Here is a 26,851-nt window from a genome sequence, read left to right on the forward strand (position 1 = left end):
TTTAACATGACATGTGATTAACCCATTAGATCAGGGGGAGTGATAGTCAGCTATCTAGAAAAAACACTTGTAGTTAGAAGAAGGGCTGGCAGCACTCTACAATCAGTAATAGCCCTATTATACAGGACACCACCAATATAGTTAAAGATGCACATCCCCTTGAAATGCCTGATTGGGAGTGAATGGTACCTACTGTCTGTTTACCTGGTCACAGTACAGATGTAGTCAACAGTGACCTGAAATGTAATGCATTATGATGATTCAACTACAATGCTGTAAGTCAAATTATCACAATGTGCTAGCCGCGTCAGTAATTGCTACATCTGTAGGTAGTCACATGGGCACTACTGTGACATCAGCTGCTGCACTCACCTTCCTCTTCCCAAACATGTAGATGTGTAGTTCACAAGATACATGACTATGATACCCCTTGAATCTACAACATATTATTGTAAACATCCAACATCACAAACTAAAGAAAATACTTTACAAAAAACTAGATAAGAATGAAAATGTGCAAGAGGATTCCCCAACTATCATATGTCATTCATACCACTGCTTTCATCAGATAGGGTAGGGGGACCTTTTGGGCAGCCAGTGCATCCCCTATAGTTACCACTCTGAAGAAGTCTGTACCCCTTTATTGGGGAAAAAACAGTCATATTATGCTGACACATCTATAGTCATATTACAAATGTTTAGTTAAACCCCATTTTTTGTAAAAAGAAATAAAGCACACATCAACCCTAGTTGGTTCCCGAACATAACAATGGGTTCATATGCCCCCAGTATCCTGCACATAACCAGTCCAATAATGCACTTTTTGTTCTAAAAGATATATCTAAAAAGTGGCTACTAAATGTAAGACACGTCACATATGTCTCCTGAGATCTGTGGTTCCACAGGTCCTCTGGAGCTTTCCTGTTCAGGTGGTTGAGATTGTGCTGACTGGACGTGTGTGTATCCATTCAGCCCATCACTCCTAGGTCATAAAAGCTGTCTTCCCAGGTGTGGGCATGTTCAGCTTTCTCTGTTCTCATTTCTCTCTGTGTTGTGTGAGTAGGTTCTAAGTGTGATGGCTGCAAGAATGATTTGTGTCTTGTGGTTTGGTTGTGTTGCTGGACTCCTGGTTAGTGTAGGGACTAATGGTATTGCTGGGAGCCGTGATGTGGTATGTTAGCTTCCATATTTTAGCCAAAATGTCAACAAATACCTGGGTTTTTGTAACATTAACATCTGCTAATAGCGTTTAAATATTAGCTGCTGTATGGTGTGATTATGGCTGTATGTGTCTATTTTTCTGTCCAGTTGTCCCTGTTGGTGGTGGCATACGTATGTGTCCTAGCCTGGAAGCGTGGGTTCCTAGGGGCAGCAAGGACCCAGATCCGAAGACAACTGAGCCGCCCCTTATTGGGGCGATGTCCACGCTCAGGTAGGTCCTTGGTCATCTTCCTTTGTAGAAAATAGGGAGAGATGTTAATCGGTGGTTGCTTCTTGGTGCTTCCTATCCTTAGTAACGTTTGTGTGGGCCCGGTGCTCACTTGCCCACACAAACGTAACAAGACAATTCACCATTTTTCAGTCTGCCTACAGTACTATGTTTTCTCTGTGTTTAGAATAAATATTACCTCTATGTTCCACATTATAGGTCTGTTAATTCAGTATGTTTACAATGAATCAAACAAAAGTTACAGATTTTATTCTATTGGGTTTTGGAAACCTTCACAGCTTCTGTATTGTGTTCTTCATTCTTTTCTTGACTATCTTCTTTTTTACAGTTTTGGGAAACCTTCTTATCATCTTCTTAGTTTCCACCAATGTCCAGCTCCAGTCTCCCATGTATTACTTCCTTTGTCATCTCTCCTTTTCTGACCTTGTCATTTCAACAAGCATTGTTCCGAATATGCTTGGTGCTATTCTATTAGGAAAGAAAATAATGACTTATCTTGCCTGCATCACCCAACTTTACTTCTTCAGTGGTACAACCATTGCTGAATGTTTTCTACTTTCAGTGATGTCCTATGATCGATACTTGGCCATCTGCAACCCCTTAAGATATTCTGATATCATGGACTTTAACCACCAGATCTATCTTTCACTTTGGCCATGGCTGCTTGGTCTTACTCTTAATCTTATAGGAGTCATGCCTTTATCAAACTTTAATTTTTGCCATGACAATATCATTGACCATTTCTACTGTGACCTTTCTCCTCTTCAGCAGCTTTCTTGCTCAGACACTTCTCTTGTAGAAATGGAACTATTTCTGTTTTCTATGCCAATATTTATCCTTCCTTGTGGTTTTATCATTGCAACCTATGGGTATATCTTCCACACTATAATCAAGATACCATCTGCAACTGGCAAAGAGAAGGCTTTTTCTACCTGCACTTCTCATCTTATTGTTGTGGGAACATTTTACGGGACACTTATAGCTAAATATATGATCCCATCTAAAGGAAATTCATTGTTCATTAATAAGATTGTTTCCTTACTGCACACGGTATTTACTCCTCTATTTAACCCTATAATATACAGTCTTAGAAACCAGGAAATAAAGAAAACCCTTAAAAAACGTTTTGGGCCTATGATGCGAACTTTCATCTAATTCCAGTAGTTTTATGTCATAAAGCTATTGTAATGAAATTATACACAGTCAGCTCTCAAAACGTATTCAACATATAATACCACAGACTCTGCCGATCGGTGGCCCACATGATTGGCTGGAAATAAATCCAATCAGCATGGGCATTTCACTAGTAAATCGCCTATATTACTGAAGTGCATGCACTAATTGGCTGTCTAGTAGCCCTTCTATATGGTGGAGTGTAGTACTACATTTTATGTACTGCTCTTTATCTTTACCAGGAGTGACTCCTTTGGATACCAGGTGATGGTGGCTTCTTTTTATGTTTCTGGTACACTGCGTGTGTAGTGGCACAGAAGCGTCCTACGAAAGTGCTATCGCTAATTTAATGTAGGTTTGCAATTCACCCAGGAATTAATTCCGGGTTAATCTGCCCTGTAAAAGAACTAAATTTAATTTGCCCGGCAACCAGCTATTTTTTATTGGCTGCCGGCAGACTGAGCTCTAATTGGCCAGTCTGTCTGGAGCCTTGAACAATAAGATTGGCTATCTGACAGTGGGGTGAAAGTTGAGAGACAGGCCGCGAATGGTGAGTGTGCTGCTAGGCAGCACCAGAGCCCGCATGAGATTACACAAACGGAAGTAGCAGTTGAGTTTAGAGAGGGTGGTTGGAGAGAGCAGTCAAGTTTTTAGTTAGCTAGTCGGAGGAGATAATCAGAGAGTCAGTGGTGAATGGAGAGCAGTGGGTTGGTGTGATACAGAGCTGACTTGAGGAGCTGCTGGAGAGTTGTGGTGGACAGAGGAGATGACATATGACAGATCAGGGAGTGGGTGAGAGCTGTGGAGAGGAAAGGACTGAAGCCCCTCTTCAAACGGTAGTTCCTGATTGTGATTCTGTACGTGCAAAATAAAGTGTCAAGGCGCCAAATATTCGGGGGATGGCCGAGAAATGACAGAGGCCTTCGTAAAGTGCTCCTGAGACGGCGCAGCAGCCAGGGCCAGGATTTGTGTAATCCTGGTAACACAAAGGTCGTGTTGTAGATTGACAAATCTCAAAAGGCCAAGGGATATAAATTTTAATATTGCTGCCTCATCTCTCTCTAACATCCTTAGCCATCCTCTATGCAACTTATTTGATTTTCTATTCTAATGTCTGTGGAGAAATGCTGCCTAGTTTCACCCTATACTGAGACAAATGCTGTTTTACTTGCTCTGATAAAATTACAGTAAGGTCTATTTTAATATTTTTTTGACTGGCTTCCGTGTATTGCTGACTCTTCACACACAAGTGTTGTGCTATATTTCACTGGCATCACATTGTCATATTATCTACAGTGCCATAAAACTTTTGGGGCGCCGCTGCAAACGTTACTACTTGCAGAGCTGTGGTGATAGCTGCTATGACACCATTTTATTTCATATACCACATTTACCATCATCCTACACGCTGCCAGCGCCTGAGCAGGGCACGTGTACTGTATTGACCCTGAACAAGCTGCTGTCTTCTGCAAGGAAAGTGATTTACAACTTCCAGCAGCAATTTCTGACTTTTATATGTATGGGTCCTTCCAGAGGCGTAACATGAAGCTCCTGGGCCCCAATGCAGAACCTGTAACAGAGCCCCCAACTATAATGCTTTATTTATAGTACTGGGCTCCCTATATGGAGAGGAGAGGCCTTATGGGCCCCCTAAGGCTCCTGGGCTGGGTGCAACCGCATCCCCTATAGTTACGCCCCTGGGTCCTTCTATGCAGGCAAATTTTCTGCCCGCAAACAAGTGGCAATAATGCTATGGCGTGTCTATCAGCACTCATTTACCACTTTTACATGAGTAGATTTGCTGTTGCACAAATAATAACTTTTTGCCTATGTAAAAGATGCGATCGCCCACAAACAAGCATTTGCTTGTCATCTGATTGCGGTTTATATTTATATGAGGAAATGATCAGGAACAAATGTTCTTAGAAATGTATAGTTCGCTGATCACCAGTCCATGTAAAAGGGTTTTAGGGACATTAAAAATATTAGTTTTCTGTTTTTTGATTTATGTCTTTAATTTTTTTGTTTAATTTTGGTGGCTTTGGAAACAATTATAACTTTTCAATAGCATTTTGGTCTTAAGTTACAATGTTTTCAATGTAAAATAGTCATCCCAGAACAAATTATTATTGTCAAAGAAAAAAGTTTGGGATCATATTAGCCATTGAAAATAAGGTCTCTCAAAGAAAAAAACAAAATACCAGTCTTGGAGTTAGGCTGCCTGTCCACGGGTGTTGCATATCTCCGCTGCGGGATACCGCTGCCCGGGAGCAGGAGCCAGCAGACGGATCTCCGCTGTCAGCCTATCTGACAGATAAGCTGACCGTGGAGAATCACGGTAAGTTCGCAGCATGCTGCGAATTGCCGCTCGCGAGCGGAGAATCGCAATGATTCTCCACTCGTGGACAGAAGAAAGCGCTCCCAATAGCAAAGCTATGGAGAGCTTTACTGAGTTCCCAGTAGCCAGATTATCGCCGCTGGAATCGCAATTCAAACTCGCCCGTGGACAGGAGGCCTTATAGTTGTAAGAAGAAGTAAATTAACTCTTTAGAATTGCCTGGATTTCGGCATTTAGTGTTAATAAAATGTGGTCTGATTGTCATCTAAGTCACAATTCTAGACACAATGCGCTGTTAGAAAAAATGTCCCTGCGCTGCACGGCAGTGTGGTAAAAGGGAAGATTATCTTCCCTTAAACGTTGGAGTCAACACTTCAAGGAGGGGGATTCTGAACATCATATCCCCCTCCTATTAAGTAAGTGTCTTTCTGTTGTTAGTTGTTTTACTTATTGGACAGATTCATTTCTTTTACCACAGCACGTGCAGCGCAGGAATGTGTAATGCATTAATGTCATAGGCAGCTTACACATCTTGAAAGGCACTATCAACACCAAGTAGCATATAGAGGTTTTAGAGCAACATATGGTCCCATTCAGCAAACAGCTCTTTCATGGGAAGGCCTTACATATTTCAGCAGGACGATATTAAACCCTATACTGCATCTATCACGATAGCATGGCTTTGCAGAAGAATAGTCCGGGTGCTGAACTGGCTGTCTGCAGTCCAGGCCTTTCACCTTTAGAAAACATTTGGCGCATCATGAAAAGAAAAATCTGGCAAAAAAGATCCAGGAATGTTGAACAGCTAGAATCCCATTTTAGACAAGAATGGGACAACATTTCTCCCCCAAAACTGTAGCAATCGGTCTTCTCACTTCCCAGACATTTACTGTCTGTTGTAAAAAGAAGAGGGGATGCTACACAATGGTAGACATGCCCCTGGCCCAACTATTTTGAGAGGTGTTGCTGCCATCAACTTCCAAATAAGTTAATTTTTAGAAATGAGATGGAAAAATGTCTCACTTTCATCTTCTGATATATGTTCCACTGTGAATAAAAAATATGATTATATGAGATTTCCAAATCATTGCATTATAGATTTTTTTTTTCACATTCATTTACATTTTACACAGCACCTCAACTTTTTTGGAATTGGGGTTGCATATTTATGTATGTCACAGCAGGTATAGGCAAGAGAGTACTTGTTGGAGAATCATGTGACTATTATGGAGCAATAATGTGAATTTTGGATTCCTTGAGTGAGCTCAGTGGGCATTTAATTATGTGTCAGGCCATTGCTCAGGTACTCTCAAGGTGATGTTTAGGGCTGGGAGCAAGTGATTGGGCCGACTTGTTTCAATGATGTAACCTCATAATAGTTATGGGATTTGCACATTAAATGTTTCTGCTATATTTGTTTACATCTGGGACAAGAAGCATGTTGTCTCTCCCTAAAGAGAGCACCCAGAAGGGGTGTAGGAAAACACCTAAGAGGTGAGTGAGGAGACTTATATGGCCATGCATCTGCGTCATCTATGCAAATAAGGAAGATGGAACAATACCTCTGCAGGCCACCTATTGGATGGCAGTGTTTCTTCAAATCAATGTACGACTTTTTAACAAGTCTGCAAAACACTAGCCTAAGATGTAGGTGAGCAGAACACAAGACAGCATTCTTTGTGGATGATGTCTTGTTATTTATTTCTAACCTCCACCATTCTCTCAAACTATCCTAAGAAAATTTGACCTATTTGGCCAAATCTCAAATTTTAAACTCAGCTTCTCAAAATCAAAACTCCTTAACATAAATAAAGACAAAAAATGTGGTCCCTGTTATCCAAAATATCCATGTTTAAAAACACTTGCTCCAACATAACATATCTAGGAACCAAAATTTCTGATATATACAAACTAAAATGTAAACCACTACTAGACAAAATTGAAAAAGATGTAACTGTATGGATAACTCTCCAGACTTCATGGCTTGGAAGGAAGAACTTAATACAAATGATAATTTTACTAAAGGTTCTCTGTCTGTTACAGGTACTTCCTATAGACGTACCTAAATCTTTTTTTTATAAAACTGAAACGCATAATCTCTAGATTTATCTGACAAAATAAAGGTCATAGGGTAAAATATGCAACCCTAATTAAACACAGAAAGTGAGTATTGGCTTACCTGACTTCAATTCCTATTTAGAGATGAGCGAACGTATTCGTCCGAGCTTGATATTCGTGCGAATATTAGGGTGTTCGGGATGTTCGTTATTCGTAACGAGCACCACGCGGTGTTCCGGTTACTTTCACTTCCTTCCCTGAGACGTTAGCGCGCTTTTCTGGCCAATTGAAAGACAGGGAAGGCATTACAACTTCCCCCTGTGACGTTCAAGCCCTATACCACCCCCCTGCTGTGAGTGGCTGGGAAGATCAGATGTCACCCGAATATAAAAGTCGGCCCCTCCCGCGGCTCGCCTCAGATGCCTTGTGAGTTAGATGAGGGACAGTGCTGCTGGTACCGGAGCTGCTGTAGGGAGAGAAATAGCAGTTAGTGTAGGCTTCAAGAACCCCAAAGGTCCTTATTAGGGCCAGTAATACCTGTGTGTTGGCTGCTGTTAGCAGTGCCTTTTTTTTTCTTCTCAAAATCGCCTCTGCAGAGCGTTGCACCCGGCATTAGGGACAGAAGTGTTGGATAGGCAGGGAGAGTGTTAGGAGTGAGTGTAGCCTTCAAGAACCTCAACGGTCCTTTCTAGGGCCATATTTAACCGTGTGCAGTACTGTGCTGGCTGCTGTTAGCTGTGCTGCATTTTTTTTTTTTCTCAAAATCGCCTCTGCAGAGCATTGCACCCTCCATTGATACTACAGGGAAAGAATTGTGTAGGCAGGGCCACAACACAGTTATTATTCATTGAATATACGCAGTGGGTCCTTTTGGTGTAAAAAAAGGGAAACGAAATCTATTTGTCCTGCCTCTGTCCGTCCTAAGGGCTGTGGACACGTGTGAGCTGCGTGTACAACGTTAAAAAATCAGACGCACCCAGCTACGGTTTACTGCTGGCTTCGCTATTTGCTTTCCTTAATTGGGAAAAAAATGCCTGCTCTGCCAGAGTTAATAACTCTGCTACCCTCAAGTTCTGTGACACATTAGCAGGGCCACAGCACAGTTATTAAACTTCTCATGTTCATTGAATATACGCAGTGGGTCCTTTTGGTGTAAAAAAAGGGAAAAGAAATCTATTTGTCCTGCCTCTGTCCGTCCTAAGGGCTGTGGACACGTGTGAGCTGCGTGTACAACGTTAAAAAATCAGACGCACCCAGCTACGGTTTACTGCTGGCTTCGCCATTTGCTTTCCTTCATTGGGAAAAAAATACCTGCTCTGCCAGAGTTAATAACTCTGCTACCCTCAAGTTCTGTGACACATTAGCAGGGACACAGCACAGTTATTAAACTTAGATTATTCATTCAATAGAGGCAGTGGGGCCTTTCGTTTTCAAAAAAGGGAAAAAATTATATTTGGCCTGCAGTCTTGCGCCAATTTATTTCCTGCCTGTGAAATCAAATCACTGGTAATACAGCATGCTGAGGGGTAGGGGTAGGCCTAGAGGACGTGGACGCGGCCGAGGACGCGGAGGGCCAAGTCAGGGTGTGGGCACAGGCCGAGCTCCTGATCCAGGTGTGTCGCAGCCGACTGCTGCGCGATTAGGAGAGAGGCACGTTTCTGGCGTCCCCACATTCATCGCCCAATTAATGGGTCCACGCGGGAGACGGTTATTAGAAAATGAGCAGTGTGAGCAGGTCCTGTCCTGGATGGCAGAAAGTGCTTCGAGCAACCTATCGTCCACCCGCAGTTCTGCGCCGTCCACTGCTGCAAATCAGAATCCTCTGTCTGCTGCTCCTCCTTCCTCCCAGCCTCCTCACTCCACTACAATGACACCTGCTCAGGAGCGGGAACACTCCCAGGAACTGTTCTCGGGCCCCTGCTTAGATTGGGCAGGAGTGGTTCCTCTCCCACCAGAGGAGTTTATCGTCACTGATGCCCAACCATTCGAAAGTTCCCGGGGTCCGGGGGAAGAGGCTGGGGACTTCCGCCAACTGTCTCAAGAACTTTCTGTGTGTGAGGAGGACGATGACGATGAGACACAGTTGTCTTGCAGTGAGGTAGTAGTAAGGGCAGTAAGTCCGAGGGAGCAGCGCACAGAGGATTCGGAGGAAGAGCAGCAGGACGATGAGGTGACTGACCCCACCTGGTGTGCAACGCCTACACAGGACAGGTCTTCAGAGGGGGAGGCACGGGCAGCAGCAGGGCAGGTTGCAAGAGGCAGTGCGGTGGCCAGGGGTAGAGGCAGGGCCAGACCGAATAATCCACCAACTGTTTCCCAAACATGCCACCCTGCAGAGGCCGAGGTGCTCTGAGGTCTGGCAGTTTTTCACAGAGACGCCTGACGACCGACGAACAGTGGTGTGCAACCTTTGTCGCGCAAAGCTCAGCCGGGGAGCCAACACCAACAGCCTCACCACCACCACCAGCATGCGCAGACATATGATGGCCAAGCACCCCACAAGGTGGGACGAAGGCCGTTCACCGCCTCCGGTTTGCACCCCTGCCTCTCCCCCTGTGCCCCAACCTGCCACTGAGATGCAACCCCCCTCTCAGGACACGGGCACTACCGCCTCATGGCCTGCACCCACACCCTCACCTCCGCTGTCCTCGGCCCCATCCACCAGTGTAGTTCAGCGCACCGTCCAGCCGTCGCTTGCGCAACTATTGGAGCGCAAGCGCAAGTACGCCGCCACGCACCCGCACGCTCAAACGTTAACCATCCGCATAGCAAAATTCATCAGCCTTGAGATGCTGCCGTATAGGGTTGTGGAAACGGAGTCCTTCAAAAGTATCATGGAGGCGGCGGCCCCGCGCTACTCAGTTCCCAGTCGCCACTACTTTTCCTGATGTGCCGTCCCAGCCCTGCACGACCACGTCTCCCGCAACATTGTACGCGCCCTCACCAACGCGGTTACTGCCACGGTCCACTTAACAACGGACACGTGGACAAGCACAGGCGGGCAGGGCCACTACAACTCCCTGACGGCACATTGGGTGAATTTAGTGGAGGCTGGGACAGAGTCAGAGCCTGGGACCGCTCACGTCCTACCCACCCCCAGAATTGCGGGCCCCAGCTCGGTGGTGGTATCTGCGGAGGTGTATGCTTCCTCCACTAAAGCACCCTCCTCCTCCTCCTCCTCCGCAACCTCTGTCTCGCAATCAAGATGTGTTAGCAGCAGCATGTCGCCAGCAGTCGGTGTCGCGCGGTGTGGCAGCACAGCGGTGGGCAAGCGTCAGCAGGCCGTGCTGAAACTACTCAGCTTAGGAGATAAGAGGCACACGGCCCACGAACTGTTGCAGGGTCTGACACAGCAGACCGACCGCTGGCTTGCGCCGCTGAGCCTCCAACCGGGCATGGTCGTGTGTGACAACGGCCGTAACCTGGTGGCGGCTCTGCAGCTCGGCAGCCTCACGCACGTGCCATGCCTGGCCCACATCTTTAATTTGGTGGTTCAGCGCTTTCTGAAAAGCTACCCACGCTTGTCAGACCTGCTCGGAAAAGGCGCGCCGGCTCTGCGCACATTTCCGCAAGTCCCACACGGACGCTGCCACCCTGCGCACCCTGCAACATCGCTTTAAGCTGCCAGTGCACCGACTGCTGTGCGACGTGCCCACACGGTGGAACTCTACGCTCCACATGTTGGCCAGGCTCTATGAACAGCGTAGAGCTATAGTCGAATTCCAACTCCAACATGGGCGGCGCAGTGGGAGTCAGCCTCCTCAATTCTTTTCAGAAGAGTGGGCCTGGTTGGCAGACATCTGCCATGTCCTTGGTAATTTTGAGGAGTCTACCCAGGTGGTGAGCGGCGATGCTGCAATCATTAGCGTCACCATTCCTCTGCTATGCATCTTGAGAAATTCCCTGCAAAGCATAAAGGCAGCTGCTTTGCGCTCGGAAACGGGGGCGGTGGAAGACAGTATGTCGCTGGATAGTCAGAGCACCCTCCTGTCTATTTCTCAGAGCGTACAGGAGGAGGAGGAGGAGCATGAGGAGGATGAGGAGGAGGGGGAAGAGACAGCTTGGCCCGCTGCTGACGGTACACCGGCTGATTGCCTGTCATCCTTTCAGCGTGTATGGCCTGAGGAGGAGGAGGAGGAGGAGGAGGATCCTGAAAGTGATCTTCCTAGTGAAGACAGCCATGTGTTGCGTACAGGTACCCTGGCACACATGGCTGACTTCATGTTAGGATGCCTTTCTCGTGACCCTCGCGTTGCACGCATTCTGGCCACAACGGATTACTGGGTGTACACACTGCTCGACCCACGCTATAAGGAGAACCTGCCCACTCTCATTCCCGAAGAGGAAAGGGGTTCGAGAGTGTTGCTATACCACAGGACCCTTGCGGACAAGCTGATGGTAAAATTCCCAGCCGACAGCGCTAGTGGCAGAAGGCGCAGTACCGAGGGCAAGGTAGCAGGGGAGGTGCGGAGATCGAGCAGCATGTACATCCCAGGCAGTGCAACAGTCTTTAAGGGCCTGGACAGCTTTATGGCTCCCCACCAAGACTGTGTCACCGATCCCCAGTCAAGGCTGAGTCGGCGGGAGCACTGTAAAAGGATGGTGAGGGAGTACGTAGCCGATCGCACGACCGTCCTCCGTGACGCCTCTGCCACCTACAACTACTGGGTGTCGAAGCTGGACACGTGGCCTGAACTCGCGCTGTATGCCCTGGAGGTGCTTGCTTGTCCTGCGGCTAGCGTCTTGTCGGAGAGGGTGTTTAGTGCGGCTGGGGGAATCATCACAGATAAGCGTAGCCGCTTGTCAACCGACAGTGCCGACAGGCTAACACTCATCAAGATGAACAAAGCCTGGATTTCGCCAGACTTCTCTTCTCCACCAGCGGACAGCAAGGATACGTAAGCAATACGTAGGCTGCACCCGCGGATGGAAGCTACGTTCTCTCTCACCATCCAAAACGGGGACATTTCTGCTTCATCAATCTGTGTCTAATATTCCTCCTCCTCCTCCTGCTCCTCCTCCTGAAACCTCACATAATCACGCTGAACGGGCAATTTTTCTTAGGGCCACAAGGCTCACTCAAATAATTTTTCTGAACAATTTTTAAAAGTTTCAATGCGCTGAAAAGCGTTGGAACTTTAACTTGAACCAATTTTTCGTTACACTGGGCTGCCTCCAGGCCTAGTTACCACTTAAGCCACATTAACCAAAGCGATTAATGGGTTTCACCTGCCCTCTTGGCTGGCCATGGCCAATTTTTTGGATGTACATTAGTACTGTTGATACAGCAATTTTTGTGGGCCCTCGCCTACAGTGTAATCAAATGAATTTTTAGCCCACCTGCATTACAGCTGACGTTACCTCAGCTGTGTTGGGCAATGCAATGGGATATTTCTATGTACCGCCGGTGGCTTCCTGGCACCCACCCATGCTGTAGGTGCACACGGAGTTTTTACTACATCTGTACACTTGAAAAGAACCCCAGTCTGACTGGGGCATGCAGTGTGGGCCGAAGCCCACCTGCATTAAGCACGACATTACTACCTCAGCTGTGTTGGGCAATGCAATGGGATATTTTTGTGTACCGCCGGTGGGTTCCAGGGAGCCACCCATGCTGTAGGTGCACACGGAGTTTTTACTACATCTGTACACTTGAAAAGAACCCCAGTCTGACTGGGGCATGCAGTGTGGGCCGAAGCCCACCTGCATTAAGCACGACATTACTACCTCAGCTGTGTTGGGCAATGCAATGGGATATTTCTATGTACCGCCGGTGGCTTCCTGGCACCCACCCATGCTGTAGGTGCACACGGAGTTTTTACTACATCTGTACACTTGAAAAGAACCCCAGTCAGACTGGGGCATGCAGTGTGGGCCGAAGCCCACCTGCATTAAGCACGACATTACTACCTCAGCTGTGTTGGGCAATGCAATGGGATATTTTTGTGTACCGCCGGTGGGTTCCAGGGAGCCACCCATGCTGTAGGTGCACACGGAGTTTTTACTACATCTGTACACTTGAAAAGAACCCCAGTCTGACTGGGGCATGCAGTGTGGGCCGAAGCCCACCTGCATTAAGCACGACATTACTACCTCAGCTGTGTTGGGCAATGCAATGGGATATTTTTGTGTACCGCCGGTGGGTTCCAGGGAGCCACCCATGCTGTGGGTCCACAGGGACTTCACAATAGGGAGTTGTACCTGCCTGTGTCTATGAATTAAAAACCGCGGTCTGACTGGGGCGTGCAGACACCTTGACAGAATGAATAGTGTGTGGCACATAGGTTCCCCATTGCTATGCCCACGTGTGCAGCTCCTGATGGCGGTGGCACAGGATTCTATTTCTCATTGCTTCTGTACAGCATTGTGGGCTATCGCCCCACCACTTTTAAAGAGGGTCGCTGCCTAGCCGTGCCAACCTCTGCAGTGTGTGCCTGCGGTCCCTCGTCATGGCAGACGCAATTCTAAATAGACATGAGCGTGGTGTGGCATGAGGGCAGCTGAAGGCTGCGCAGGGACACTTTGGTGTGCGCTGTGGGGGGGAGGGGGGGCGGTTGGGCAGCATGTAACCCAGGAGAAGTGTCAGTGGAGTGTCATGCAGGCAGTGATTGTGCTTTGTTGGAGGTAGTGTGGTGCTTAGCAAAGGTATGCCATGCTAATAAGGGCTTTTCAGAAGTAAAAGTTGTTGGGAGGGGGGGGGGCCCACTCTTGCCGGTATTGTGGCTTAATAGTGGGACCTGTGAACTTGAGATGCAGCCCAACATGTAGCCCCTCGCCTACCCTATCCGTTGCTGTGTCGTTCCCATCACTTTCTTGAATTGCCCAGATTTTCACACATGAAAACCTTAGCGAGCATCGGCGAAATACAAAAATGCTCCGCTCGCCCATTGACTTCAATGGGGTTCGTTATTCGAAACGAACCCTCGAACATCGCGGGAAGTTCGTTTCGAATAGCGAACACCCGAGCATTTTGGTGTTCGCTCATCTCTATTCCTATTACAATGCAGTACACCTAACCCGTATAATCAAGTTAACACATTTTTCCAACAACAAACTATGGGCGGAACTGGAGTGCCAACTGCTAGTTACTAAACTTCATTCATTACTTCGCTAGCTCCATACACTAAACCTTTGCTAAAATAAATCACCAATCCTCCAACTTCAACCTCTTTTAAAATCTGGCATAAACTAAAAATGAGGGCCCATTACACAGTGGGGGATTTGTGAGAAACGACCACTTAGGGGCTTTTAGCAGTGACAGGAAGAAGGCATTACATAGTCATTTGTAAATTCATGTTAGTCTTCCATATAGCTAAATGCAGTCTATGGAAAGCTTTTATGTCATTGTTTATTACAGTCACTTCAAGTAATAGATAATAATAGAGGATAAAAAAACTTGTGATATGTCTGGAGGGAGAAACCTTATCACAAAGGGCTGTATGACAGTGTGGGGAGATGCTGATCATCTCACTAGTCCCCATTCCCTAGCATGCTGCATCTTCTTGTACTGTTTTGCTATGCTTTGCTCTTCTCTCCATCTAGATCACAGTACAATTAAGCCATCTAATCACATGGCGGAATCACTGCAAGCATTCCACTATGGAATACTGGCAGCAATTCCGTAAGAATAGTGTGGATTTGGTCACATTTTCTTTAGCTGAACAACTGCGAAATTCAACCCTTGTGTTCCAAGGGTGGAATTCCGCAATGTCATTCCATAGCATAAATATGCTTGCGGAATCAGAATCCACAGCGCTTTATAAAAATGCTGTGAATTTGTCGCAAAAATTCTCAGCCCCATGTGAAGGGGAATTTTAAAAATCCCCTCCACATAAATTGTACTGTAAATGCTGCGGACCCTCCACAGTCTATCTTGGCCCTGTGAAGGCGGACTTAGGCTTTATCATTAGTGGAGCTCATCTCTAACCACCTTTGATCTAGAGTTAGCACTGTGTTGTAATCAACTACACTGTGCTTATCTGTTCTACAGCCACCACTCTTTCCCCCAATAGTAAATAATAAATGGAGAGATTGCAATTCAAGTAGCATTGAGTAGGTATAGCTACAAAGACTCTAACAGAGGATAGAGGAGGGAGAGCCGAGCTTGTGCTCCTTCTTGAGAGAAACCTGTTGATCAGTGCTAAGAATGCCCCCAGTTACAAATCTCAGCGGAGGACTTGAGGCAAGGCAAGTATTAAGGCCTCATGTCCACGGGGAAAATCAGGCCCGCCGCAGATTCTCCATGCAGAATCCGCAGCTGGTCCCTCCTTTCCCGGGGACATGAGGCCTGAAAATAAGAATAAACTCACCTGTCCTTGAAGCTGCGTGTGTCCCCTCCGTCGCGGCCGTATCTTCTTTCTTCGGCCCGGCGGATGTGCTCGGCACGGCGGCAGCGTGCCACGCGTATGCGACGGGCACATCCGCCGGGCTGAAGTAAGAAGATCTGGCCGCGACGGAAGGGAGACCTGAAGCATCCAGGACAGGTGAGTTTAATCATGGTACAGGTGTACCACGGATCCGGACAGCTTCCATAGGCTTCAATAGAAGCCTGCGGGAGCCGTCCCCGTGGGAGACCCGCACTAAAATGGAGCATGTCCATTTTTTTTCCCGCACGCGGATCAACGCCTGATGGGAAAAATGACATCCGCAGGTATTTAACTACTTGCGGGTGTCCAATGCATCCCTATGGGGCGCGGATCCGCGTGCGGGAAAAACGCTGCAGATTTTAACCCCATGGACATGAGGCCTAAGGCTTTGAACTTGCATTAGAACAAAAACTCAGAACAAAAAACAGATAACTGCATTTTTTTTCTGCAGGGACTTAGTAAGATATGTGTATATCGATTTTTCATGCATAAAGATATCCATAGCCTTTAAATTATTAAAGCGAATTTGAAACAGTTTAATACTATGGGTCAAATATGTCCCTTGGCTCTCAATGAGTTAATCTGCATTAACTTTATTTATTTGACTTTTTGTTATTTGAATTGCAAATGCAATTATTAGCCTGATGCATAGCCCATACACAATGAAGGCTAGTAGTAGCTGTGCCATCTTTCTACACCACTCAGCAGTCTCTCTTATACTATATACTTATATTATTTATGTTCATGCTTGAAAAAGACTGAGACGAACAGTCGAAACATCGCAGGATATGCAATGACTGTGTTTTTACTAATAAAGGATACTTCACTTGAAGATGGAGATGTGAGTATTCATCTTTGCTACAAGTGCACCTTAGCTGCTGCTCCTACTCTATGACTTTTCTGGGATGATTTAGTCGTGGATTATACAGTCCATATCCACATTTGGAGCGTGCAGATAACTGTATTGTGTGGCTCTCCCGATGGGATTATTTGCTGTACTGCTGTGAAGCACTTGAGGATTCCTCTAGGGTTATGATTCTCTCTTTGGCTACAGGAGTACCAGGGTTCAGGAACTAGGTTGAGGCATAAACAACAGACATTTCAGCTACCTGTCTGGCTGATGTAACATGTGGACAAATCATCACAGTCATTTCCAGAAAATTCCGGGTGAGTGATCCTTTCATCCGGAGGTGTTTGCTCAGCTTTGACTCCCATTGCCCCCAGAAGTTGGCGTATTCTATCCCACCAACGACTGTATGCCTTAGATGCCTGCTTTATTACATGAAATTTATGGTTGGCCTATGTATTCCTTCCCATGCTGGAAGTCTCAAGAGTCCTGGCAGAGGTCAGGCAAGACCAAGCCTCCTTAATAGCGATCTTATCAATCTGGCCGAGGAGTGTGTGGTTTTCCCTGCTCCTGTGGATAAGTCAAAGAACCTATGAAGGCTATGCTTAGGTCAAACTTGGTGTTACAGAACAGCCAACTGATGGTATTAGGCATTACAGCATAAACACTGATGGACAAGCAAGTGCATATAGTCTCAAAAGTTAAGGCAAGACCGAATCTTCCTTATATCTATCAATCTGACCAAGGAGAGTGTGGTTTCTCCTGTTTGTGTGGATGAGTCAGAGAACCTATGGAGGCTCCACTTAGGTTGGACCTGGTGTTTCAAAACAGCCAAGTTGTCCAAGAGCTGGATGATGTTCAGCCTGACGGCATAGAAACTTACAGGCCCTAATAAGTAACATAGAATTGTAAGACATTTTTGTCTTGTTGGCTGTTTGAGGATTAAAATCAAATAAAGCCTTCTTAATAACTGTTTTGCCATATCTGAATAAGGAGAGCATGGTTGTCCCTACTCTGGATAAAGAGTCAAGGAACCTATGGTAGCTTCCACTCAAAGAAGACTTACTGTTTCAGAGCCTCAAGTATTTGGCTTGACAATATGGAAATAAAGAATACTGCATTTTATATCTCTATGTTCTCCACCCTATGGACCACTTGAGGATCGGCAATAAATAATGTCTATTCCCACATAGTATGCAGATATTAGGAGGGCGCTCCTGGGAGAATCAGATACAGAAAGCAAAATGCCGGTGTGTAAAGTAGATTGGACTTACCCGGTGAATAGTGGGGCCTGTATAGACACCACTATCACCTCCACATCCAAGTACGCTTGTAAAATGTATATACACGAAATACACTACGTCTCTACAAATCCAGAGTGGCTAGATCCAGGTAGGACCCACTGCGAAAGATAGATAAAAATATATGCACACAAGTGCAAAAAGAAAAAAATCTCAGCGCTTCTTAAGAGAATGTTGGCTCCAGTAAACAGATAAGTTCCAAAAATGGAAATAGCTTCTTTATTAGGACATATAGTCCTCAGTGCAACATGTTTCGTCTAACAAGACTTTATCAAGCACATGGATAACATAAAACCTCCCACATAGTATGCAATAACTAACGGGAGCTTCAGACTTACTTAAAAGTAAGTTTCGTGCTTCATTAATTCGCTGTGCTCACAACATCATGGTTTTAAGATATTACTGGAGTACGCGTTTCGATCTTTACATTAGATTAGGAGGTGATCAAGATCTAATCTAAAGATCGAAACACGTACTCCAGTAATATCTTAAAACCATGATGTTGTGAGCACAACGAATTAATAAAGCACGAAATTTACTTTTAAGAAAGTCCAAAGCCCCTGTTAGTTATTGCATACTTGTTACAAGAGGTCGATTGGATCGAGCGGCAGTGGACTTAAAGCAAGTTTCTTTTCATGTGGAGCTGATCCCAGAAAGAAACAAAAGAGGGACATACTGCTGGACATAGAGTTGAGCGCTTCCGTTTATTCTTATTGCTATTCCCTCATAGTGTCCACCTTCAGGAGGTGGTGTGAGCAAAGAAGTGTCAATGGTCGGGCGAGGACCGGACTAGGAGAACGCCATTTTGGACTTAATATTAACCAATAAACCTGACAGAATAACAGGAATGCAGATTGGGGGGGGGGGCACCTGGGAAATAGTGACCATAATATAATACATTTCAACTAGTCCTACAAGAAAGTTTTATAGGGGAGCTATGAAAATACTAAACTTTAGGAAGGCCAAGTGCAATCAGCTTAGTGATGCCCTTAAACTTATTGACTGGAATAATGTCCTCAAAAATAAGAGCACAAACAATAAATGGGAAATTTTTAAAAACATCCTAATTACTTACCGCGAGAGGTTCATACCTTACAGAAATAAAAGACTTAGTAATAGAAGAAAACCAATATGGCTTAAAAAAGATGTAAAGGGGGCAATAAATAGTAAAAAAAGAAAACGTTTAAACTACTAAAACAACAAGGCAGTAAAGAAGCACTAAAAACCTATAAGGAAAAAAAATTATGCAAAAATCAGACAAAACAGCAAAGATGGAGACAGGGAGACTTATTGCCAAATACAGTAAAACTAAACATAAACTGTTCTTTAACCATATAAATAGTAAAAAGATTAATACTGAAAGTGTTGGCCTTTAATAAATAATGTAGGAAAAATTGTAGAGGGTAATGAGGAGAAAACAAATCTATTAAATAGTTTTCTCTCCAGTGTATTCACAGAGGAAAATGAAATATCAGATGAGATGCAGAGTGATAATGTAAACTCTGCACTAAATGTCACCAGTCTAAGGCAGAAAGAAGTGCAGAGCCATCTAAAAAAGATTAGAATAGATAAATCGCCAGGTCCCGATAGCATACACCCCTGGGTTTTAAGAAAACTAAGTAATGTGATACACAAACCCTTGTTTCTTATATTTAAGGACTCTACAGTAATGGGGTCTGTTCCACTGAATTGGCGCACAGCCAATGTTGTGCCGATATTCAAAAAAGGGTCAAAAAGGTAACCTGGAAACTACAGGCTGGTAAGTCTTACTGCTATTGTGGGTAAAATGTTTGAAGGGTTTCTACGAGATAATATCCTGGAGTACCTCAAAGAAAATGGCTGTACAACTCCGTCTCAGCATGAAAAATGCAAACCAGAAACCAGCTCCTCTGCAGACGCTGCACGTACTGGCTGGAAACCACAACTTAATGCACAGGAAAATGGAGAAAGTCCAGCACTGGGTTAAAAGCTTTCAGCCTTTATTAAATGGTCTAGACAGACTTGAAGGAACAAAAGAACATGTGTCTTACATGTTTCAGGCAAGCAAGTTGGTAGAGTAGCATGGAAATGTTAGAGTAGCATGGAAAGTCTGAGAGTGTCACATGTTCAAGTGCTCAGTCAGCAAAGCACACTGGAAATGTTGATCCTGAGATCCTGTTGGTGGGGGAACAACCGTAGTGCCCTGTTATCTTGACCCATGTTGGCTGTGGCCTTGCTTGGGACTACTAGCCTGAAAAAAAACCCTTTAGTGAAAGTGTCTTTGGATGTTGAAATGGCTTTAGGCTGCTATCTGGAGAGAGTCTGCAAAGTAGGCTCCGCAAAGCCGAGTGATTACTGCTGTTGTGACCAGGAACAATTTGGGTGAAAACCCAAAGTTCTGTTTAAGTGAATTGCACTGTGAAGTTAACAGAGACTATAACACTGTATACCCTCATCAACAGATTGTCCATTGCTAGTAGTAACCACCAAGCTCTGTGCCTTTAACCCCTTAAAGGGGTGGTCTCGCGAAAGCAAGTGGGTCTATACACTTCTGTATGGCCATATTAATGCACTTTGTAATATACATCGTGCATTAAATATGAGCCATACAGAAGTTATTCACTTACCTGCTCCGTTGCTAGCGTCCCCGTTGCCATGGTTCCGTCTAACTTCGGTGTCTTCTTGCTTTTTTAGACGCGCTTGCGCAGATGCATCTTCTCCCTTCGGCTGGTCTTGGAAGCATCGGAGTTTTGGCTCCGCCCCCTTTTCGCGTCATCGCGTAGCTCCGCCCCCGTCATGTGCCGATTCCAGCCAATCAGGAGGCTGGAACCGGCACACGTCATGGGGCGGAGCTACGCGATGATGCGTACAAGGGGGCGGAGCCAAAATGCCGATGCTGCCGAGCGGAGCCGAAGGGAGAAGAAGGGAGAAGACGGATCTGCGCAAGCGCGTCTAAAAAGGCAAGAAGACACCGAAGTTAGACGGAACCATGGCAACGGGGACGCTAGCAACGGAGCAGGTAAGTGAATAACTTCTGTATGGCTCATATTTAATGCACGATGTATATTACAAAGTGCATTAATATGGCCATACAGAAGTGTATAGACCCACTTGCTTTCGCGAGACCACCCCTTTAAGGATATGGCCTATTTTTGGCTTAAGGACGCAACAATTTTTGGCGGATTTTAATCTCCATTTTTCAAAAACCATAACTTTTTAACTTTTCCGTCGACGCGGCCATATAAGGGCTTGCTTTTTGTGTGGCGAACTGTAGTTTTTGATGGTGCATTTTTACATAGACTATAGTACACAGACATAGTACATAGACTATATTGTAAAACTTGTATTATTTTTTTTATGATAACAGGGAGAGAAAACGCATCAATGCTGACATAGATTTTTGTTTTTTTTTTAATCGTTAATCATGCAGCATAAATGACACAATACTTTTTTCTGCGGGCCGGTATGATTACAAGCATACCAAAATTCTTATATTTTGTTTTGGTTTTTCCACTTTTCTGCAATAAAAACCCTTTTTTGGGAAACCTTTTTTTTCTCCAAAATCGCTGCATTTAAAGTCCTGTAACTTTTTTATTTTTCTATGCACGGAGCTCTGTGAGGGCTTATTTTTTGCGAGACGAGCCCTAGTTTTTATTGGTGCCATTTTGGGGAATATACAGCTTTTTTGATCACTTTTATTGCATTTTTTGGGAGGCAAAATTGCCTCTGTTTTTTTGCGTTTTTTTTAAACGCTTTTTGCCATGCAGAATAAAAAGCATATTCAATAGAGATGAGCGAACGTACTCGTTTCGAGTAATTACTCGATCAAGCACCGCGATTTTCGAGTACTTCCGTGCTCGGGTGAAAATATTTGGGGGGTGCGGGGGGGGGGGGGGGCGGGGGGAGGCGTGGCGGAGCGGGGGGTAGCAGCAGGGAACAGGGGGCAGCCCTCTCTCTCTCGCTTTCCCCCCACTCCCCGCTGCAACCCCCCACTCACCCACGGCGCCCCCCGAATCTTTTCACCCGAGTACGGAAGTACTCGAAAATCGCGGCGCTCAGGCGAAAAAGGGGCCTGGACGAGTAGGTTCGCTCATCTCTAATATTCAACTTATTGTACACATCGTTACGGATGCGTTGATACCAAATATGTGCCATTTTAATTTATTTTTTACCTTTTTTTATGCTAATATGAAAAAAGCATAAAAAAGGGGGGGGGTTTACATTTTTAATATATTTTTTTACACCATCAATGTCCCTCTGGGGGACTTAAACACAACACTGATGATCGCTGTGATAAGGCATGGTAGAATTTCTGTCCTGCCATGCCTTATCGCTTATACAGCGATCATAAGCTCTGGCAACACAGGATGCCGGTATCTGGCGATTATATCGCGAGAGCCTGGCAACTTCACAGAGGGAGCGCGATCCCTCTGTAAACCCTTCCCATGTCGCGATCTACATAGATTGCAGCGGGGAAGGGGTTAACAGCGGGGGGCGCATCTCCGATGAACCCCCACTGTTGCAGCGGGAGGTCGGCTATGACTGTCATGATCTCGCGCTATCCCTATGATGTAAGGGTACGTCATTTTGCGGGAAGTACTACGCTCCCATGACGTACCCTTACGTTATGGGAAGAGAAGGGGTTAAGGGGTTCTGTGATTGTTATGTTCTGTATTTATTATGCCTATATTGTGGTGCATCGGTTGCAACCATGAAGTGTATCCAGGGTGGCGTAACACTGTCAACCCAGGTCCATGGGACAGTGGTGTCAGCGCATGCCCACTGTCAAATGACACTGGGTGCCAGCATGAACAGATCATCTGCTGGTGTGAGGTTCTCTTATTGGAGTATGTTTATTCTGGTCCCTCCTCTCAGATGGTGCCAGTTATTCATCTTCATGGTGGAGTTCTGGTCCAGTCCACATCCTCCTGGTGTCATTATGCTGTCAGGTAAGTCTCTGGTGTCCTTACTTATTTGACTGGTTTAGTACATCTGCTTCCCAGCACTGATGTATTAATTTGTTATTTACATCTGTCAATTGTCACCACCTTTGTCACCACCTAGGGACAGTTTAGATTGCCCACAGGCCATGGGGCTACCCTTGTCAGAAAGAACCCCCCACTTTTAGGTAGGGTTAGTATAATAGGGCCTGATTTCATTTTCCCCACATCTTAGTTTTGTTGTATATAGTTTTTTTCTCCATGCTTATTCATAGTGTGTGTTGTCTGTGCTTTTTGGACAACTGGTACATTTGATCTAGATGAGGTAAATTTATCTTGCGTGCTGTTGCCATTTTTGATTTCTGCCTCTATGATCTGGATGAGGTATTTGGCATTTGGCTCAGACGTAATAGCCTGTAACCATTAAGCCTTATGCCTCACCTGAGGTAAAGGTAATTCAAGTTTATTACTGTCTTTGCCTTGTCACTGCACCTTCCTCAAGTGAGGTCTTCACTTCAATAAAGACTCACACACAAATCTGTCTCTCTAACAAATCCAGGTTGCCCCCAGATTGTGGATGTGGGGCTTCCCTTGTTAAGTCAATCATCCACTTTTAGGTAGCGTTTCCTCATATTAGCATGAAAGAGTGAAATTTCCCTTTAACTTTCCCCACATATCAGTTTCATTGTATACAGTTTTGTTCTGCGAGTCTTCTTATAGTGTGTGCATCCTTGCTTTTTGGACAACCATTATGTCTGACCAGACCAGGTATTTGGCAATCTGCTCTGGCGTTAGAGCATGTAACCATTGAGCCATATGCCTCACTCGGAATAAAGTCAATTCAAGTCTTTGCCTTGCCACTGTGCCGTGCTCAAGTGGTGTCTTCCCTTTAAGGAGGGTCAAGAATCTGTCCCTGTTACAAGTTGTATAACAATTAAACATAAAGTTGAGAAGACACTTTTTCTTGTGTGTACTGGGAGGAAAGTACCTCCCTAGATATTTAACCTGGCATACAGTAATAAAGGAAGAATGTAAAAAGTAATGATAATGATGTATTATTGCTTTGCATCCACACAGCTGCTCTGCAAGTAGCTCATTTTCTATTGTTAATGAGTATTTCTTTATGTAATGTTTTTACCTGATGACATTTAATGATCTCCTATTTCTAAAGCTGCAATAATATTAAAGGGCTCTTATATTTCCAGCAAGTTAAGCTTATTCAATATATAATGAATAGTTATAGAATTTCCCAATATAATTATGATTTTATATCAATTCTTTAGTTTTTCAGATCTTTGCTTGCTATCATTCAGTAGAAACCTTCATTGTTAATACTCTGCTCATGTGATGGGCACACAGGTGCTCGGTTGTCTCTAAGTAGGGGGAACTGTAGTGGCCCAGAGTTGGGGTATCTTTGGATTTTGTGTATCTATCTCGTGTCTGTCTATGTTGGTGTTACTAATCTTTGTGGTGGCAAGTCTGTCACCCCTAACTTGTTGTGTGTGGCGTGATTGGAGGTCTAGAGACATTAAGGGTGGAGTTAAAGAGAGGCAAAGAAAGATGTAGTCAGTGGAGGAGGAACTGTGAGAATGACGCTGAAGCTCTGGTGTTTCTGTCTGAGTAGAGCCTTGGGCTATCTCATTTTTCATGGGATGTGTCCCCTCTGTGAACTGAAGCCCGGAGTGCAAAGCCTTTTGGAGGAGTTGGTAGCTTTGATTGTACGTTCCTCTGCTTAACTACAGAGTCAAGGGACAATGTTGAGCATAACCAAGGACTTTATAGAGTGTGACTGAAGTAACCAAATAAAGGACATAATAATTAAGAAAGAAGAATGAGTGGTGTGTTTTCCCCGCTGTGTCAGGAGTGTATCCTCAGGGACTGTACATTAGACAACTGAGACTGAGGACGCCTAAAGTGTCAGAGAAGAAAGTAACTCCTAGAAATATGTGTGTCGAAGATTTGCATCAGAGGGAAAATTTGTAAGAAGTGTTATGCCTGACTGTCACCGTATTTTGTTCTTGGAAAGTCAAAGTTGAAAACATGAGTAAAAGTGTCTCCAGTTTGAAAACTATTCATTGACTGTGCACTCTTTTATTCTGCATAAGCGACTGCTCGCTTGGTAAGAGGCATTGGTGTCACATGACATTTTTTAGGTAAAAGAACTCATTAAACAAGACTACTAATTTCGGGGTCCTGTACGCTGTTGGACAGGCCGTCACTTTGGATACATCGGGTAGAGACGGTAGAGTCATCCGTGACAGAACAAAAGTTTATTCCCCGCTGTCTCCCTGGCCAAGGGGCCGACTCAGCATGCTACAAAAGTATGAAATAAAAAAAAGGACAATGTGAATGCCCCCCATAGGTATTATATGATGTCATGGGCGACGTAGATATGTAAGAAAATAGTTGCAAAAGTTAAAAAAATTCCTGAATAAAATAAAAATATCTATACTGTATATACAAAAAAGAAAATGCCCCACCATCGACAACAACCAAATGAGCCCATTACTGTACTTTTTTATTATTTTTTTTCTTTATATATGACTTCTTTATATTTAATAAATATATGTATTTTTACAAGTCCTGCACTCCAGTTTGTTTTTCTTCTGTTTAATATATACGATAGGAGGAACTTTTTGTTGTATGTATGTGTTATATGAGAGAGAGATTATATACCCCTGATATGTGATTTATGATGCCCTGCGGCTTTGTTAAACTACTTTATTTTAGTGTAATGTACAGAAATAAACAACTAGCTTTTTCACTAATAAAACAAAAAAACGGAAATAAAAAGTTAGTGAAGAAAAGGTGTAAAAAATAGCCCTGTATGTCACAGAAGAAAAAACGCAGCAAAAAAAATTTGGTAGCTGAAGAAAAAAAGAGGGCACTAAAACCACTACATGGGTAAAATGGCTAAAAAAAGTGTCTGGTCCTTTAGGACCAAAACAACATGGTTCTTAAGGGTTTAAAACAAAACTAGACCGATCATGACCGAGATACAGTTTAAAAAGACATACATCCTGCATGTAGCAAAACCTTATTAGAGTGACAGCAATGTGATCTATATACACTACTATAGTTTCCAACCAGACTAGAGCTTCAAGATGTGGTGTTCAAGCTTTTTTGAGGAGGCACAAAGAAACAGGTATCATTGAGGTCCAGTGGTTGGCCAAGGAAATGTAGTGCAGAAGATGACACATCATGCTCACTTCCCTTCTAAATCAGAAGATGTCTAGAAAGAACATCAGCTTAGAATGGGCACAAACTAGTGGCTCTCAGGTACACCCATCTATTGGTCAAAGAAGTCTTGCCAGAAATGCCTCTGAGCACAGGGAAGCAGTTTTGTGTCATCGCATTCTTACACCTTGGGCTGCAGGCTTCAGAGCTAGGAGGGTGAAATGGCGAGCAGTCATGGAGTCAACACCATCTTCCCCTACATTTCCATTTACCCCATATTCCAGCATTTCCCAGGTCAGCAGCCAGTCCTATATTACCCAGCTATGGGAGCATAAAAATTGTGCCATCCTAATAACCCCCGGGTACAGAGCCTGAATGCCAGTATTGCACAGCTGCTGGCAATGGAAATACTGCCCTTCAAGCCAGTAGACACAGATGCCTTCTGCAACGTGATGGTCCATGCACCAGATGCCCAACCATCATTTCTTAGCCAACATAATGTTCCTGCTTTGTACCAACATATGAGTGATAACGTTTACCTGGTAGTGCAGGGATGCACATGGGAAATGCCGAAATGCCACCAAGTTGTGATACAACTCATCAGTTTAGAGGAGCACAGCCACATCACCAAAAAACTAAGTTTAAAGCAGCTCCTTACTCTTGGTATATAGTGCATTCAGTTTGACAGTATTAGTAGCTTAGTTAGAGATCAGTGTATAGTATAGTATAGAGGTCAGCCAACTGTCAGCATTGCAGGCTCAGGCTGACACTTGGCTAAACTTGCATTAGCTGAAGCCAGGCAAGGTCGCGTGTGACATTGGTGCCAACCTTCTGGCAGCCCTTCACCTTGCAAATCTTACACATGAACCTTGTCTGGCTTATATGATGAACCTGGTAGTGCAGCATTTCCTGAACAATTGTAGGGAGCTGCCATTTTCCTAGGGTTTAGAAACTTAAAATAATGTACCTGGGCAACATCTTATGGATAGCTGATTTCTGGCCCATGCTTCTGCCCCGCTGGCTGGCAGCAGAAAGCCCTGGCATTTTATATATATCAGGTTTTCTATACATAGCCAATAGACTTTGCTTTGTTATACATGCATGACGGTCAGATCTTGTGATACTTTCTGGATATAACACAGACAAAATCTGTTGCTTAAGTTTTAAGCAGCTCCCTACTTTTGGTATATAGTGTATTCAGTGTGATAGTATTTGTAACTTA

The 26,851-nt window shown here is 44.7% G+C and overlaps 1 protein-coding gene across 1 annotated transcript; it reads left to right on the top strand.

Moving 5' to 3' along the window:
- Window positions 1-1,663: 1,663 nt before the first annotated feature.
- On the top strand, window positions 1,664-2,605 carry LOC136587372 (olfactory receptor 10A7-like). Its single transcript, XM_066585943.1, has one exon. The coding sequence runs from the start codon at window positions 1,664-1,666 to the stop codon at window positions 2,603-2,605; it is 942 nt and encodes a 313-aa protein (XP_066442040.1).
- The last annotated feature ends 24,246 nt before the right edge of the window (window positions 2,606-26,851 follow it).

The sequence above is a fragment of the Eleutherodactylus coqui genome, chromosome 13 (assembly GCF_035609145.1).
Source record: "Eleutherodactylus coqui strain aEleCoq1 chromosome 13, aEleCoq1.hap1, whole genome shotgun sequence".
In the NCBI taxonomy this organism is placed as follows: Eukaryota; Metazoa; Chordata; class Amphibia; order Anura; family Eleutherodactylidae; genus Eleutherodactylus; species Eleutherodactylus coqui.